This window comes from Megascapheus bottae, chromosome 10, assembly GCF_031878675.1.
Source record: "Megascapheus bottae isolate mThoBot1 chromosome 10, mThoBot2.hap1, whole genome shotgun sequence".
Taxonomy (NCBI): domain Eukaryota; kingdom Metazoa; phylum Chordata; class Mammalia; order Rodentia; family Geomyidae; genus Megascapheus; species Megascapheus bottae.
The window spans coordinates 59,015,475-59,031,185 of NC_143518.1; the positions used below are offsets into that span (position 1 = coordinate 59,015,475).

Below are 15,711 nucleotides of genomic sequence, written 5' to 3' on the forward strand. Positions count from 1 at the left end.
GTCCTTAGGTCTCTTATGTGAAAGCTGAGTCTCAGCTAGAGTTGGAGTTGGAGTTCAAGTGCACTGCTTCTAATACTCCCTGTAACTGCTGTTTTGTCGTTGGGGTGTTTTTGTTGTTGTTGTTGTTGTTGTTGTTGTTTTGTGTCAGTGCTAGGTATAAATTCAGGGCCAGGGCGCTGTCCCTTTGCTTTTCCGCTCAAGGATGGCACTCTGGCTTGAGCCCAAGCTCTATTATTTTTAGTTATTACTTTTTTTTTTTTTTGCCAGTCCTGGGTTTGAGTTCAGGGCCTGAGCACTGTCCTTAGGTTTTTCTCAAGGCTAGAGCACTACCACTTGAACCACAGCACCACTTCCAGCTTTTTCTATGTATGTGATACCAAGGAATTGAACCTGGGTCTTCGTGCATGCTAGGCAAGCACTCTACCACTAGGCCACACTCCTGAGACCACTAATTACAAACACCTACAAACCAGGGAAACAAATCTTACATTTTGCTGATTTGAAGTGTGTGGTTGAGCAGAGTGGTGCATACCTGAAAACCCAGCCTTTGAGATGTGGAAACAGTGTGAGTTTGAGGCCAGTTGTGCAACACAGCAAGCTCCAATTACCCCCCCCCCCCAAAAAAGGGCGAGGGGAGCTAGGATCATGCTTCATTGGTAGAGAGCTAGATTGCCAGTATATTGAAGAACAAACAAGGGATGGAGACCTGGATGAAATCTGAATATTCTAAGACACATTAGTTATGGTGAACTAATTGTTCTTTAAGTCCATGGACACTAAAAGGCTTCAAAGGTGTTGGCGTGTTACTGACTTCTTCTTGTGTGTTTCCCTTCAGCTTGTCTCCCTCTGGTGGATTTTGATAAAAGTGCTCCCAATTACTGCATGGCTTATTTGGGACAGGTTTTGCTCATTTTAAGAGTTCAGCTGTTGGTTTGCCAGGATGGTATCGCCTGTAACTCCAGCTACTTGAGAAATGGAGATAGGAGCATGGCTGGATACCAGACTGCGCCAGAGTAAGTTAGCAAGACCCCCTCTGTCAAAGAACAAACCAAGTGTGGTGGTACACGCCTGTAATCCTAATCACAAGAGGAGGTATAGCTAGGAAGATCGCAGCATGAGGCTGGCTTGGGCGAAAAGCACCAGGCACTGTCTGAAAATAGCCTAAAGCAAAAAGGTCTGGGGCATGACTCAGATGGTAGGGCACCTGCCTAGCAAGATCAAGGCCCTGAATTCAAACCCGAGTACTGCTGTCTGAAGTACTGGTCTGGTTCTTGCAACAGAAATTGTGTGGCCTAAGAGGAAGTGTGAGCTGGGGCAGGCCCTCCTCCCATCTCCATCCCAGCGTCCTCTATTCTCCGAGCTCTCACTGCAGTTGTGTAGGGCCATCTTTTTCTTATTTCCCCGAGTCTAACTGGATGGCAGAGTTCAGTTTTATGATTTTGAAATTAAAACTAAACAGTGACCAGAACAACAAGAAGAGGATAATGAATGATATCCTGTTTCTTCTTCCTTTCCCCCCTCCCCTCTCTCTCTCAGTCCTGGGCTTGGGCTCAGGGCTTGAGCACTGTCCTTGGACTTTCTCAAGGCTAGCATTCTACCACTTGAGCCTCAGCACCACTTCCGGCTTTTTGCTATGTATGTGGGGCACTGAGGAATCAAACCCGGGTCGTTGTGCATGCTAGGCAAGCACTCTACCACTAGGCCAAACTCCCAGCCCCTCTCTCTCTTTCTTTGCCAGTCCTGGGGCTTGGACTCAGGGTCTGGGCACTGTCTCTGAGCTGTCTTTGTGCTCAAGGCTAGCGCTCTACCAATTGAGCCACATCACCACAACGTGAGATAAAAGTCTCACAACTTTCTTGCCTCAGCTGTCTTTGAACCTCGATCCTCACATCTCCCATTCTGAGTAGCTAGGATGACAGGTATGGGCCACTGGCACCCAGCTGACACCCTGTTCTTTTGGCTCCTCTCCCCAAATGACCATCATTTCAGTGAGTAAAACTTGTACACAGGCTCGCAAATCTATGACTTTCAATTTTTTGTATTTATTATCTTCAAGGAGTTGTACAAAAGGGTTTCCACTTCAACGTGCTGTGTGCACTGCACCTCAACCACAGTCACCCTTTCCACTATTCTAGATAACATTTTATTTCTTTATTTTTGTGTGGATACTGGGGCTTGAACTCAGGGCCTCTCCCTCTCGCTTGACATTTTTGCTCAAGGTTGGTGTCCTACCACTTTAACCACGCCTTCGGGTCTACCTTGTTGCTAGTTAATTAGAGATAAGAATGGAGTGGCTTTGTCTGTCTGAGCTGGCTTCTTAAAGCCCAAGCCTCGGGTCTCAGCCCCTGAGTAGCTGATATGATGGGCGTGAGCCAACTGCATCCAACTATATGATTATTTAAACAGCTGCTTGTGTGCAGTCACAACACATGTGGTGCACAGGCTGGCAGAGGGCTGCTTCGCACTGTTGGAGAAAGTGCCCAGTGCCAAAGTCCAGTACGATAGTAGCCCCTCGGTTGAAGGGACCAAGGCTGAAAAACAGAATAGAGAAGTATCTCGTGGCTTGCTCTACCAAACTTGAACTGGCTAAATGGGCATTTTCTGCATTCCTTCTGCCTCCGAAGTCTGTATTTCTTCAAACTTTAATCAAATAGGTACAAAATGGAGATTAGTACAGCTTTCCCTTAGACAGTATTGTATTGTTCTCTGCTACTTTAAGCTGGGCTCAGTGAAATCCATGACAAAAGGGCCCACTATTTCATCTCGCCGCTATTTCTAGCGGTTAAAGTAATAATCCACACCCTTCATCCCATGCTCCATTATCATGATTGCAGAGAGCCCCTCACGGCGCAGTCCAGCTCCTTAGCGCCAGCCTTGAACAGGGCCTTTCTCCCTAGCAGCTAGCACGACTCCTGCGCCAGGGCCCATGCCAAGCCTTTTGCCAGCATAATCTAGTTTAATCCCCCTCGTGAGTCTTGGGGGTGGGGTGCACGCCTCATCTTGTGGCTCCCCAAGGAGGAGCATGAGTCACGCGCGGGTTAAGTGGCTTTTTCTGCTAGTCAGCTTTGGATAGGATTTGCAGAGGAAAAGCTCTGTCTCTGGAAGAATAACTTAAAAGATCAAAATTCCGCTCCGGGGAGCTGGAGGTGGCCCCTGGGTGGCCCTGTCTTCTGGGGTTGGAGTTAGCTGAGACAGGGACAGAGAGCAGGGGGTGGGGAGGAGGTGGGGTAGCTGGTGTCCTGAGGAAGGCCCCATGGAGTGCCTGCCAGTCCCCTGGGCTTGGAGACCAGGCACTGCGTGGTGCGATAATGGTTGTAAATTGTCTTCATTGTTAAGCATTCGGTGATCTTTTGAAATTGGGCATTTGGACTTTTTCCAGTATAGGGCTGAAGATGGAGAGACAATATTCCTGCAAACTCTGTTTATTGTGGGTTTTTTTGGCCTGTCCCAGGCTTGAGCTCAGGGCCTGGGCGTTGCACATGGGCTTTCTCAAGACTAGAGCTCTACTGTGAGAAAACACAGCTCCGCGTCTGGCTTTTCCTGCGTATGTGGTACTGAGGTCTTGGAGCATGCTAGGCCAAACTCCTGCCAAAGTGCTCCTGCCTGCAATCCTAGCTACTCAGGAGGCCGAGATCTGAGGATTGCTGTTCAAAGCCAGCCTGGGCACCAGAAAACTGGAAATGGCACTGTGGCCTCCGGGGTAGGGAGGTAGCCTTGAGCTGAAGAACTCAGTGACAGCGCCCAGACCCAGAGTTCAAGCCCCACAACCGACAAAAAAAGTATATTTAATATATGGGTGTTTGCACTTGTGTGTATTTTCATATGAATTATTTATGTGTTTTTGAGGAGTATCTTTGCACCCAATTTATACTTTATTTACCAACTTACAAAAGTCAGAAAAGATCTTGACACTTCTGTGATATTTTTCCATTTACCATGTTTTTTTTTTATTATTATTTTGAATTAAAATTCTCCTGTGTTTGGCTTTGTCAGTCTTTTGCCAAATCTTCTTTTGATTTTAACTGAATGAGCATTTTCCTATAGATCTGATATTGTATTTTCTGACAGTTGTCCAGGAGAGCTTGATTTTAATTAGATTTTAGGAAGATTTTTAGAGTTTAAGAGTGACTATTATCCATGCAAATGTTCTATACAGTTGAAGCTACTTCTGGTTCTCTTTTTATCCTTCAAAACATTTTGATCATCTGCACTTATTGACCATTAAGATATTATTACTTTAGCAGATGTATTTGCCTAAAATCCTTTCAGTACGCTGGCTCTTTTTCATAGTCTATTTTTTCCAGGTTCTACTGAAACTGGATTAAATCCTATTTCGAGACATTTCTCTCGCTGGTTGTCTGATCATTCATGTTTATGAATGCAAAACCTCACCTCTCATCTATCAACTGGGAATAATATTAATATTTGCCTCCTGAGATTGTCAGGATTACATTTAAAAACCCAACAACCATGTAAGACATTTAGCACATTTCATACCTCAAAGCCTGCACAGAAAATAGCCTAATTACTGTGATGGTCGTGGAAGCACTCAGCCATTTTCAACGTGATTTAAGGCAGACTTTTTTGGGGGGGAGAGGGGGGTGTTAGGGGACACGGGACGCTGTCCCTTAGCTGTTTTGTTCAAGGCTTGGGCTCGACCACTTGCGCCACAGCTCTTGAACCCCGATCCTCAGTAGCGTGAGTCCCTGGTTTCCACAGCTTCACGTTAAGGACCTGCAGGAGCGTCCCAGTGCGGTTCTCCCCGGACGAGCCTTTCAGAGGGATTCCCGCTGCGGCCCCGCCCACTCCCCCTGTGGGACGCAGTGCAGCCTAGCTCCACGCTCATTGGCTCACGCCGTTGCCTGGGAGATGGGGCGGGGCGGGGCGAAGCTGGCGTCCAGAACCCAATCAGAGACGCTTCCGGGCGCGGCTCTTGACGCACGTCCGGCAGCCAATCAGAAAGCGAGGCGCTCATTCAAATTGCGGCCGCCGCGGGAGCCGGCGCAACCTACGGTGAGTGGCCGCCGGGGCTGTGGGGTGTGGCCGGACGCGGGGGTCCCCCGAGGTGGTCGACCCTGCCGAGGGGTAACCCTCCTTCCCCGCAGGTGCTTTCCCTGCGGAGGCTGCCGCGGCGTTGGCGGAGCTCCCCCACTGTGCCCCCAGGACGTGGCCTGCGGTCCCCGAAGCCGACGTGGGTCCGTGGGGCCCGGCCAGTTCCCGTCCGGGGTCCCCGAGTCTGGGGCTTGGAGAGGCCGCTGTTCCTACAGCCCTGGAGGGGATCCGAGGGGGAGCGGCCAAGCCGGGGGGAGTGGGTTTGGACAACTTCCTTTCCTCCATTTCCGTGCGTTCCACCCGCATCGATCCCTGTGAAGAGCTTTTCAGTAGAGCAGGATTTCCAGAGCCCTTTCTTGCCTCCAGGTTCTGCCCTTGTCTGCCCTGAAGACTTGTGTGTTGGATGATGATGGCTGTTCGTGTAACACCTTCAGAGAGTCACTTTAAAGATGAGCGACTGTTCTTCCACAGCGATGGTCCCCGGAGTACTTGAGCCAGAGTGTCATCTGACTAGGCCGAATTGTAAGACTCCTCTAGTGGTTAAAGAGCTGCCCTGGAGCGGGGTGTTTAACCCGTGCCTACAATCCTAGCTACTCTGGAGGCAGACATCTGAGGATTGAGTTGTGAAGCCAGGTAGGCAGGAACGTGTGTAAAAATTTTGATCTCCAATTAACCAGCGGCACCCCCCCCCCCAAAAAAAGAAAAGCGGGAAATGGAGCTGTGGCTCTAGAGATAAGCGTGCTAGCCTTGAGCAAAAAAGCTCTGGGATTGCACTCAGGCCATGGTTCAAGCCCCAGGGCTTGAGCTGTCACAGCTGTTCTCTTTTCATCTTCTCTGCCTAATAGATAATGTTGAGCCTTACCTGGTGTAGCTTGTTGGCTGATGGAGAGCAGAGTCTACTTACCTTTCTTTAAAGGAGAGAGTCTTGCTTTGTTGCCCAGACTGGCTTCTCCACGACTATGTTCCTGCCTTCACCTGAGATTACAGGTGTGCACTCCTACACCTCCCTACTTATCTAATCTTGAATCATTTTTCCTTACACAAGCAATTGCTCTGTACTACTTAAGTCAGCATACTTATTTCTGAGTAATCTGCTTGGTGACATGGATTTAATTTCTCCTATAGTCATTCTAGTATTCCATGAGTGTTTATAGAGTGCTTTGCTCCAGACCCTGACTTAAGTGCTGGAGTTTCCTTTAGTCCTCAGTATGGGTGTGTGGTCATCTCAGAGGCTGAGGATGAGAGTCACCTGGGAAAAATGTTAAGCCAGATGCGGTGGTTCACATCTGTAATTCTAGCTACTCAAGAGAGGAGTAGGTAAGGTCTGCCTTAAGGAAACTCCACTCAGTCCAAGAGAAGAGGGTTTATTGTGTGAAGGAAAGAACAGACCTCCAGCCATCCAATGTGGACTCAGGTAGAACAGGAGGCCATATGGTGGGAAAAGTGAGATTATAGGGGGAGGGGCATGGCCACAGCGGAAGTGTAGGTGACCTCAGTGGATGGGGCAATACCTCAGTCTAGGGGACCTCCAACTGCCCCCAGGCATGCCAGTTGCCAGAGTTACTGGTGCTGGGCGGAGATTTTCAGGAGGAGAAAGCCAAGGGAAGGGGCCATTTCTTCCAGGTAGCTGTAATAGACTGCAGTCTAAGTGTACCTTGGACAAAAAGCCCAAGACCCTGTCTGACATAAATGATAGCGGAAATGTCTGGAACAGTAGCATAAATACAGGGTCCTGATTTTAAATCTCAGTACCACGAAACTAGAAGAAAACAAAAAAACCTGTTGATACAGTTTTTCACACTTGATTGTTTTGCTTTGAGGCAAGTCATACTTTGTAGCCCTGGCTGCCTTGAACTTGAGCTCCTTCCTGCCCATCCTCTCAAATTCTGAGATTATAAGCATGTACCATGTGCTAGGTTTTCACTTTTTAGCTTGGTGTATTTGCCCTAATACCAAGATAATCTATGTTTTCTTCTAGACTAAGGAAAGGTCTATACTTTCATATCAGAAGTCATGGCAGGAAATATTTTGAGTGTTGACTTGAAGTCCTTAGAGGACAGAGATGTATCAGGGCTACTTAGAAGCAGAATCTGAGATGGAGATTGTGAATTATTCTAATGTGTGCCTCTGGGAATTTACTTTCTGATATGCAATCTGTTTATCCTTTGTGTGTGTGTGTGTGTTTTACCAGATATTTTCAAAAACGATATGAAATCTTCAGAAATCAAATGAATATCCAAAGAAGGGCTTAGGTTTTTCACATTCTTTTAGAAAGCACTTGCTGTCAAGATGTCAGTCCAGACTCCTAGTAAAAATGCCAGCACCCTCCTGAAAGACCCTCCTTCCCAGAAGAGTTCATCGCTGAGTGCTCTCAGCTCCGGCAGCCACCTGAAGCCACACTCGAAGCCAGATGCATCACAGTGCAAAACCCATGACCCATTATTGACACCTGCAAGTAAAATCAGAGACATAAACAGCACTTACATTATTTCTGCCTGTAATAAATCAGGTGATCTGCCCTTTACCCCGGACCCTGTGGGGAGACTTACCCTTCAGAGAAGAGCTACGAGGAACAAAGAGTCAATTTTACTTGGGAGTGAGTTGGGGGACACAACTGGACCTGCAGTGGACGCTAGCTTTACATTGCAACGTCGAGGTGCCAGGACAGATTGTGTGGAAAGGTGGAGGGGACCACGGAAAGTGGGTGGTGAGGCCAGGCATCAGGGTGTGTTACAGGAAACTGGCACAAACACAAAGATTGGAAATAGTAATAAAAACCCTTCTGTCACCTCCTCTGAAGTAGTCATTAAGGACTCAAATGCCTCTGATGAGAAAGGCAAAGAAACATTTTCTGCTCCTGGGGGAACAAGTGAGAATGGTGCACCCCCCAGTTCCCAGAGTCAAACCAAATCTCTCCAGAGCAAAGGGGACAGCAAAGCGGCTGGGGCAGGAAGCGCACATCATGGAAGTTTCGGAAAGGGTGCTGCCAACCATTTGAACACACATGGAAGCCTGGAGAGAAAAACCCCTGTGCCATGTACAGCAGAACACAAATTGACACCCAAGCACATTATGCCCCCCCCTAAAAGCCCAGCCGCGTCTATGATGAAAAGCAGGACACCCAGCCTTCAAAGGCCAAAAAGTTCTCTTTCTGCAAATAAAAGGGAGGTGTCCCAAGAAAATACACTCCCTCCTGAAGGCATAACTACAGTTGTGAACAACAGCTCCATACAAACAGACTCCTTCAAAGTCGAGAATAGCCAGGTGACTGTGGCTGTCCGAGTGAGGCCTCTCAGCAAAAGGTACCATTTTGCATTTAATCATTTTTTTCTGTGCTAGTACTGGGGCTTGAACTCAGAGCCTTTTGCTGTGGCTCAGCTTTTCTGCTTTAAACTAGCTCTCCCCCGGCCCCCCCCCCCACTCCACATGCCATACCTCCACTTCTGGCTTTTTGCTAGTTATTTGAAGATAAGAATCTCAGATTTGTCTGCCCAGGCTACCGTTAAACCTTGATCATCATATCTCAGCCTCTTGAGTAGCTACGATTACAGGTGTGAGTCGCTAGTGCCTGGCTTATAAAGAACTTTAAAGCTCAAAATGTAAAAAACTGAAAGTAAATTTTAAGTGATTTTTTCCCCCCCAGTCCTGGGTCTTGAACTCAGGTCCTGGACACTGGCTTTGGGCTTTCGCAAGGCTAGCACTCCACCAATTGAGCATACCACTTCCAACTTTTTCTGTATATGTGATACTGAGGAATCAAACCCAGGGTTTTGTGCATGCTAGGAAAGTACTCTACCACTAGGCCACACTCCTGGCCCCATAAGTGATTTTTTGTTTTTGTTTTTGGCCAGTCCTGGGCTTGAGCTCAGGGCCTGAGCACTATCCTTGGACTTTGTCAAGGTTAGAGTTCTACCATTTGAGCCTCAGTACCACTTCAGGTTTTTTTTCTATGTATGTGGTACCCAGGAATCAAACCCAGGCCTTCATGCATGCTAGGAAAGCACTCTACCACTAGGCCAAACTCCCAGCCCCATAAGTGATTTTTTAAGGGAGAAAATTTAGTGCAAGAGGGGTGGATAAACAGTGATGACAACCAGTAACCCAAAGAGACTCAGCATTTGAATGTATTACTGTTGAAACTCCTCTTATTTATATTTTAGTCCAGCTTTATCTAGATTTTCAGCCCCCAAATTTTCTCACGACAAAAAGAGATTTGCAGATTTGTGCTGAAGTATAGAGCTTGATTCTGGTCAGTGGGGGTGGACTGGGATGCAGTTCAAGAAAAAATACAAAAGAGGGTAAGTTTTGTGAAAGTGAATTACATTTTCTGGATCAAAAAAAAATGAATCCCATTTTCTCAGAATATTAGCACTGACTAATTACAGGAACTAATAGTTTAAGAACCAACTTGAATTCAATTTCCTATATTAAACTCCCAGTTTTCTCACCTTAGAGGAATGGTGCCTGTATCTCATTTTGAGGTTATGTTCTGTGGGAATACAACTCACAATAACTTGACTTTTTCCTTTGCCTTTATTTCAAAGAGAGCAGATGGAGAAGGCTTTCCAGGTAGTTTTCATGAATGGAGAAGAGATCACTGTGGAACACCCTGACATGAGACAAATTTATACGTTTACCTACGATGTTTCCTTCTGGTCTTGTGATGAACATCACCCTTGCTATGCCAGCCAGCCAGCCGTGTATGAGAGGCTCGCAGCACCGCTCCTGGAGCGAGCCTTTGAAGGCTTCAATACCTGTCTCTTTGCATATGGTCAGACTGGCTCTGGAAAATCCTATACGTAAGTTGTATCTCACACACAACCGTCCAGCAGGATGGATAGAAAGAACTGAGTTATAAAACCATTCACGTCAGGATGCAGGGCTCACCCGTTATTCTCTACCAGCTCTGTAAAATTGGGTGTCATTGACCCTCTGGATTGTCCAAAAAGAAATGTACTTATTATCTGACTTACGAAACAATAACCCCTCTGTACATCACCTTTATAATAACATTTAAAAAAAGTTCTCAAACTCATTTCCCCCACCCCCAAATCCTTATTTTCTCCTTATTCATAATGTATTTTTCAGGATGATGGGATTTAATGAAGAACTAGGAATAATTCCAAGATTTTGTGAAGATCTTTTTGCTCAAGTAGCCAAAAAACAAACCCAAGAGGTATGTTCAAATCCAAATCGGAATCATAACTATTGTCACCTGTTAGAAGATCTAGACGAAGCCAGACACCGGTGACTCCTACTCAGGAGACTGAGATTTGAGGATTGTGGTTTGAAGCCAGTCCTACCAAGAAAGTCCATAAGACTATAGTCTCCAATTAAACACCAAAAAAGCCAGAGGTAGATTTGTACTTCAAGTGGTAGAATGCTAACCTTGAGGGGCCAGGAGTGTGGCCTAGCGATAGAGTGATTGTGTAATGGTAGATGCTTGCCTAGCACGAATGAAGCTCTGGGTTCGATTTCTTGGTACCACGTACACAGATAAAGCAAAAGTGGTGCTATGGCTCAAATGGCAGAGTGCTAGCCTTGAGAAAGCCTAAGGACAGTGCCCAGGCTCTGAGTTCAAGTCCCAGGCATGGCAGAAAAAAAATCTATGAGATTCTTATCTCCAATAAATTATTCAGAAAAAGCTGGAAAAGGCACTGTGGCTTAAGTGTTAGAGCACTAGCCTTGAGCGTGAAGATGCTCAGTGACAAAGACTTTACTTTCAGGGATCATTTCTATAGTATGGTACTAGAGAAACTCCACTGATTGTGTAGAGTACCGAGAGCTCCCCTAGGACCCAGCAGATCCACTACTGGACATTTACCCAATCGTCCAGAAACAAGGGCATGCTAAATCCACCAGCACAGCTGTGTTCACTGTATCACTGTTTACCATAGCAAAGATATGGAACCAACCCAGATGCCCCTCAGTTGATGAGTGGATCAACAAGATGTGGTATTTATACACAATGGAATTCTATGCTGCCGTCAGAAAGAACGACATTGTCCCGTTTGTAAGGAAATAGAAAGACTTGGAAAAAATCATATTAAGTGAAGTAAGCCAGACTCCAAGGAACATAGGCTCAATGGTTTCCCTCATTTGTCATAATCAGTAGAAACCTTGGGCTCTCCTAGCAGAGATTTACAATACAGCAAAACCTAGATACATAAGGCCATACAGTATGACGTTAAATGAAAGGACCTCCAGGTTATGGAAACAAGCCATATAATGAGTGATTGTTGTCCTTAATGTGCTATGTTATCTCTCATCTCTTTTGCTGTCCCTTGGTTATCTCATATTGTTACAATATTTTACCTTGTTGTCTGATGTATGCTTATTTGGTTATTTGAAATAGGATAGGGAAGGGGAGAAAACAAGATGAGGGGTGGGGGTGGGCGGAGGGAAATGGGGACCAAGACATGAAAAAGGGTATTAATGTTTGTGAAGTAATGCACCTTCTATCTGGTGAATATAATGTAACCCTTCTATTAATTACAATAAAAAATATATGAAAAAAAAAGATGCTCAGTGACATCTCCCAGGTCCTGAGTTCAAGCCATATGACTGGAAGACAATAATAGTGCCTATTCCAGGGTTTGAATTCAGCGCCTCACAGCTTGCTCAGTTTGTTTCCTTTTGTTATTTTGAAGACAGGGTCTCCTGAACTTTTTTATCTGGTCTGACCTTGAATCTTGATCTTCTGGGTCTCAGTCTCCTCAGTAGGTAGGATAATGGGTGTGAGCCACCAGTGCCCAACAATAGTTCTTAATACAATTTGAATACTAGACCCATGTCAGATTTATGATTTATAAAACATTCCAATAATTTGAAAATAAATAGAATGCTTTGTTTCTATTTCTGCTAGGTCAGCTACCACCTTGAAATGAGCTTCTTTGAAGTATATAATGAAAAAATCCATGACCTTCTAGTTTATAAAGGTGAAAATGGGCAGAGAAAGCAACCAGTAAGTTTTAAACAATTCATCATCTTTGCTTTTCTTTTTTGTTTTTATAAAGATATATTATATGTGAGTTCTGGACACTCTGGCTTAATAAGATGCTTTTCTAAAATATAAAATGCTTTTATTGATAGCAAGTGCTTGAAATTGTTGGTCTGCATTTGTATCTGGAAAATAAGCTGAACATTATCACTGGTCGAAAATCATTCACTCGAGTATTGTGTAAAAATTAGAGATTAACATATTGTTAAGTGTTAAAATGTTGTTTTGGCTCATATAAACCAAACAAACTTTTACCATCATTTGCCAGCCAAAAGATAATGAAAGTTTCTCAAACTTTGTATTTTTATTATAGAATAATGTATTATAATGGACTGTTTATTAGATATGCTGTAGTCTGAGAAACAGACTTTCAGCTTTTTAAAACCTTTTAGTATTTTATAATGGAAGGATTTTAATTTTGCAAAGGAAATTTGTAACACAATAAATGACCATATAAAGTGACTTCCTTTGCACAAGCCCATGTAATTTACCATGACAAAATCAAGAAACTCAAATAACCCTTTTTTTTTACATAATTTTGATGATGTTTTAAAATTTCTGTACATAAAGCTTAAAATGCCAATGTGAAAAATAAGAAAAAATTAAATTTAGTGTATTTTAGAGAACTTTAGAAGCATATAAGTAAATAGGTACTGTAGAATTTAACTTAGGAGAAAAAAAACTAGTAATACATTGATGTGTCAAGTATGTTATATATTGTCCATATATCAACAATTTGGAGTGTAAAGCAGTTTCTTTGGAGCATACAGATTTTACTTTTGTGGTTCTTTGTATGTTTAACTCAAAGTATAGAAAAAATTATCATTTAAGCTTGCAATACCTGAAGTACTTGTCATACTCCTAAAGATGCTCATATTTGCCTCTTCCAGCTGAGAGTGAGGGAGCATCCTGTGTCTGGACCATATGTTGAGGGATTGTCCATGTAAGTGTCCGGCTCAGTGGAAGCCAGGGAAACAAACCACTGCATGCAGTGAGAGAGAGGGGGAGGAAACCACTGCATGCAGTGAAAGTGAGGGGGAGGAGAACACTGCATGCAGTGAGAGTGAGGGGGAAGAGACCACTGCATGCAGTGAGAGTGAGGGGGAGGAGGCCACTGCATGCAATGAAAATGAGGGGGAGGAGAACACTGCATGCAGTGAGGGGGAGGGGGAAGAGACCACTGCATGCAGTGACAGTGAGGGGGAGGAGATCACTGCATGCAGTGAGAGAACAGAGTGACAACCACTCCAGCTCTTTCCAGCTATGGTGCCAGTTAGCTGTTCATTTCTATGTTTGTATTTATTTTTTCTACTTTTCTATTTTTTTTTTGATTGTCCGGGGGCTTGAACTCAGGGCCTGGGTGCTGTCTCTGAGCCTCTTTGTGCTCAAGGTTAGTGCTCTACCACTTGAGCCACAATGCCACTTTCGTTTATATTTTTTTCATAGCATCTGAGTGTGAAATGAATATTTGATTTTTCTCCTTTCTCCTTTCTCTTTCCCCATTAAATTGGCATCTTACTTCAAACCTGATTTTTATACCTATTCCCTTAAGCTGAAAAGCAAAAAGGGAGGGTGTTGAGGGTTTTTTTTCCCCCATTTAAGCTACACTTCCACTTCAGACTTTTTTGCTGGCTAACTGGAGATAAGCGACTCTTAGATTTCTCTGCCTGGTGGACTTTGAACCTTAGCATTACAGGTCTGAGAAACTGGAGGTCTTTCTTTCTTTCTTTCTTTCTTTCTTTCTTTCTTTCTTTCTTTCTTTCTTTCTTTCTTTCTTTCTTTCTTTCTTTTGCTTTCGATGCTTTCTTTTCCGTGTGTGTGCCTGCCCGTGCATGTGTATGCCAGTCCTGAGGACTTGAACTCAGGGCCTGAGCTTTTGTTCTCAGTTTAACACTCTACCACTTGAGCCACAGCTCTATTTCTGGCTTCTTTGTTGGCTCATTGGAGATAAGACTCTCATGAACGTCTTGCCTGGGCTGGCTTCAAATCGTGATCCTTGGAGGTCAGCTTTATAGTAGCTAGGATTACAGGCATGAATTACTGGCTCCTGATTTCCAGCTGTGAGTTTTATACATGCCAAGAGTGCTTTATTTCCTTTGTCAGTGCTCCAGATGCTTTTCTGAAAGGATTTGGCACAAATCAGCTCTGTTGAGTACATTGGGAATTCACTGGGAGCTCTACGTCCCCTCACTACACACACCTGGGCATCCATCTTAAAATAGATCTTTTCGTGGCATGATTTATATTTGAATACTGTCATGTTAAGATACGGAGGTGCTTGATTTTAAAAAGTCATACTTTTTAATAAAGGACAAGTATTAATCTCATTCCCTTGCCTTTAAGAATGGGGAAAATGAGCCGGGTGTGGTGGCTCAAGCCTGAAATCCTAGCTACTCATATGAGGTCAGCCTGACACTAAAGAAAGTGAGACTCTTAACTCCAATTAACTACTAGAAAACGGGAAGTGGCGCTGTGGCTCAAGGAGTAGGGCGGTAGCCTTGAGCTGAAGAGCTCAGGGATAGCACCCAGATCTAGAGTCCAAGCCCCATGACCAACAAAAAAAAAAAAAAAAAGGGAAAATGAAACATGGGAGTGTGACTCAAGTGGTAGAGTGCCTAGCAAGCACAAAGTCCTGAGAGCAAATCCCAGTTTTACCATCAAAAGAAAAAACGTATACTAATACTTAAGAATCAGTCCATTGGTATCTCCAGACTAATTATATGCTGAAAGATTATTGGTTTATGAGAATGTCAATAAAATTGATTTTATCTTTTTACTTCTTTAAAATCAGGAACATTGTCAATTCTTATTCTGATATCCAGGTAAGAATGGTTGCATTGTTTTTTTTTTTAACTACATAGAGCACATCGTGAATAAGTTTTTCCATTGCTGTTTGCATGAGTAAAGGGTTAATCCTGTTAATGTTTTGTGAACTACTTTTGTAAAGCTTCAATCAACATAGTATATGAAATTGTACAGTTTATATATGTTAATGTAAAAAATGGCTCCTCAATTGAAAATAAACACTGAATATCATGTTACCTTAGGAGTTTTAGTAGTACCTCTTTAAGGGTATTATTTCCTGATTTAGGTGACTGAACAACAACAAAAATAAGTCAATGGGGCCAGGAATGTGGCCTAGTGGTAGAGCGCTTACCTAGCATTTGTGAAGCCCTGGGTTTGATTCCTTGGTACTACATATACAGAAAAAGTTGGGAAAGGTGCTGTGGCTCAAGTGGTAGAGTTCTAGCCTTGAGAAAGCCCAAGGATAGTGCTCAGGCCCTGAGTTCAAGCCCCAGGACTGGCAAAATAAATAAATAAAATCAAATAAAAAACAGTCAACGGGAATTATAAACTATTAAAAGATAAGCATTTATTAGTTTCATCTAATAAGCTAATTACACACTGTACATGTTACAAATGTGTTTAAGAAACAAACATGCTTTCCCAACTTTGTTGCTTCTTAATTTTCTTTTTCTAATGCATTACCACCTCTGAGTGTTGGTGACCTTCTTTTTCTCTCCTTAGAGCTGGCTAGAGCTGGGAAATAAGCAAAGAGCCACGGCTGCTACTGGCATGAATGACAAAAGTTCCCGCTCCCACTCCGTTTTCACCCTGGTGATGACCCAGACCAAGGTACTGTGGTTGTTGAGTACTTT

At 44.0% G+C, this 15,711-nt stretch overlaps 1 protein-coding gene and 1 pseudogene across 1 annotated transcript in view; both read left to right on the forward strand.

Annotated features, from left to right (window-relative positions):
• Nucleotides 1-5,430: 5,430 nt before the first annotated feature.
• The window catches only part of Kif14 (kinesin family member 14), a 46,840-nt gene continuing 36,559 nt past the window's right edge, over nucleotides 5,431-15,711 (forward strand). The window contains exons 1-8 of the mRNA XM_090341456.1: nucleotides 5,431-5,574; nucleotides 7,244-8,354; nucleotides 9,597-9,851; nucleotides 10,141-10,228; nucleotides 11,918-12,016; nucleotides 12,943-12,995; nucleotides 14,844-14,874; nucleotides 15,581-15,688. Coding sequence (XP_090197582.1) covers nucleotides 7,342-8,354; nucleotides 9,597-9,851; nucleotides 10,141-10,228; nucleotides 11,918-12,016; nucleotides 12,943-12,995; nucleotides 14,844-14,874; nucleotides 15,581-15,688 — 1,647 coding nt within the window. The 5' untranslated portion in view covers nucleotides 5,431-5,574; nucleotides 7,244-7,341. The remainder of the gene's footprint in view (nucleotides 5,575-7,243; nucleotides 8,355-9,596; nucleotides 9,852-10,140; nucleotides 10,229-11,917; nucleotides 12,017-12,942; nucleotides 12,996-14,843; nucleotides 14,875-15,580; nucleotides 15,689-15,711) is intronic.
• Nucleotides 10,763-10,854, forward strand: LOC150058572 (small nucleolar RNA U3; annotated as a pseudogene).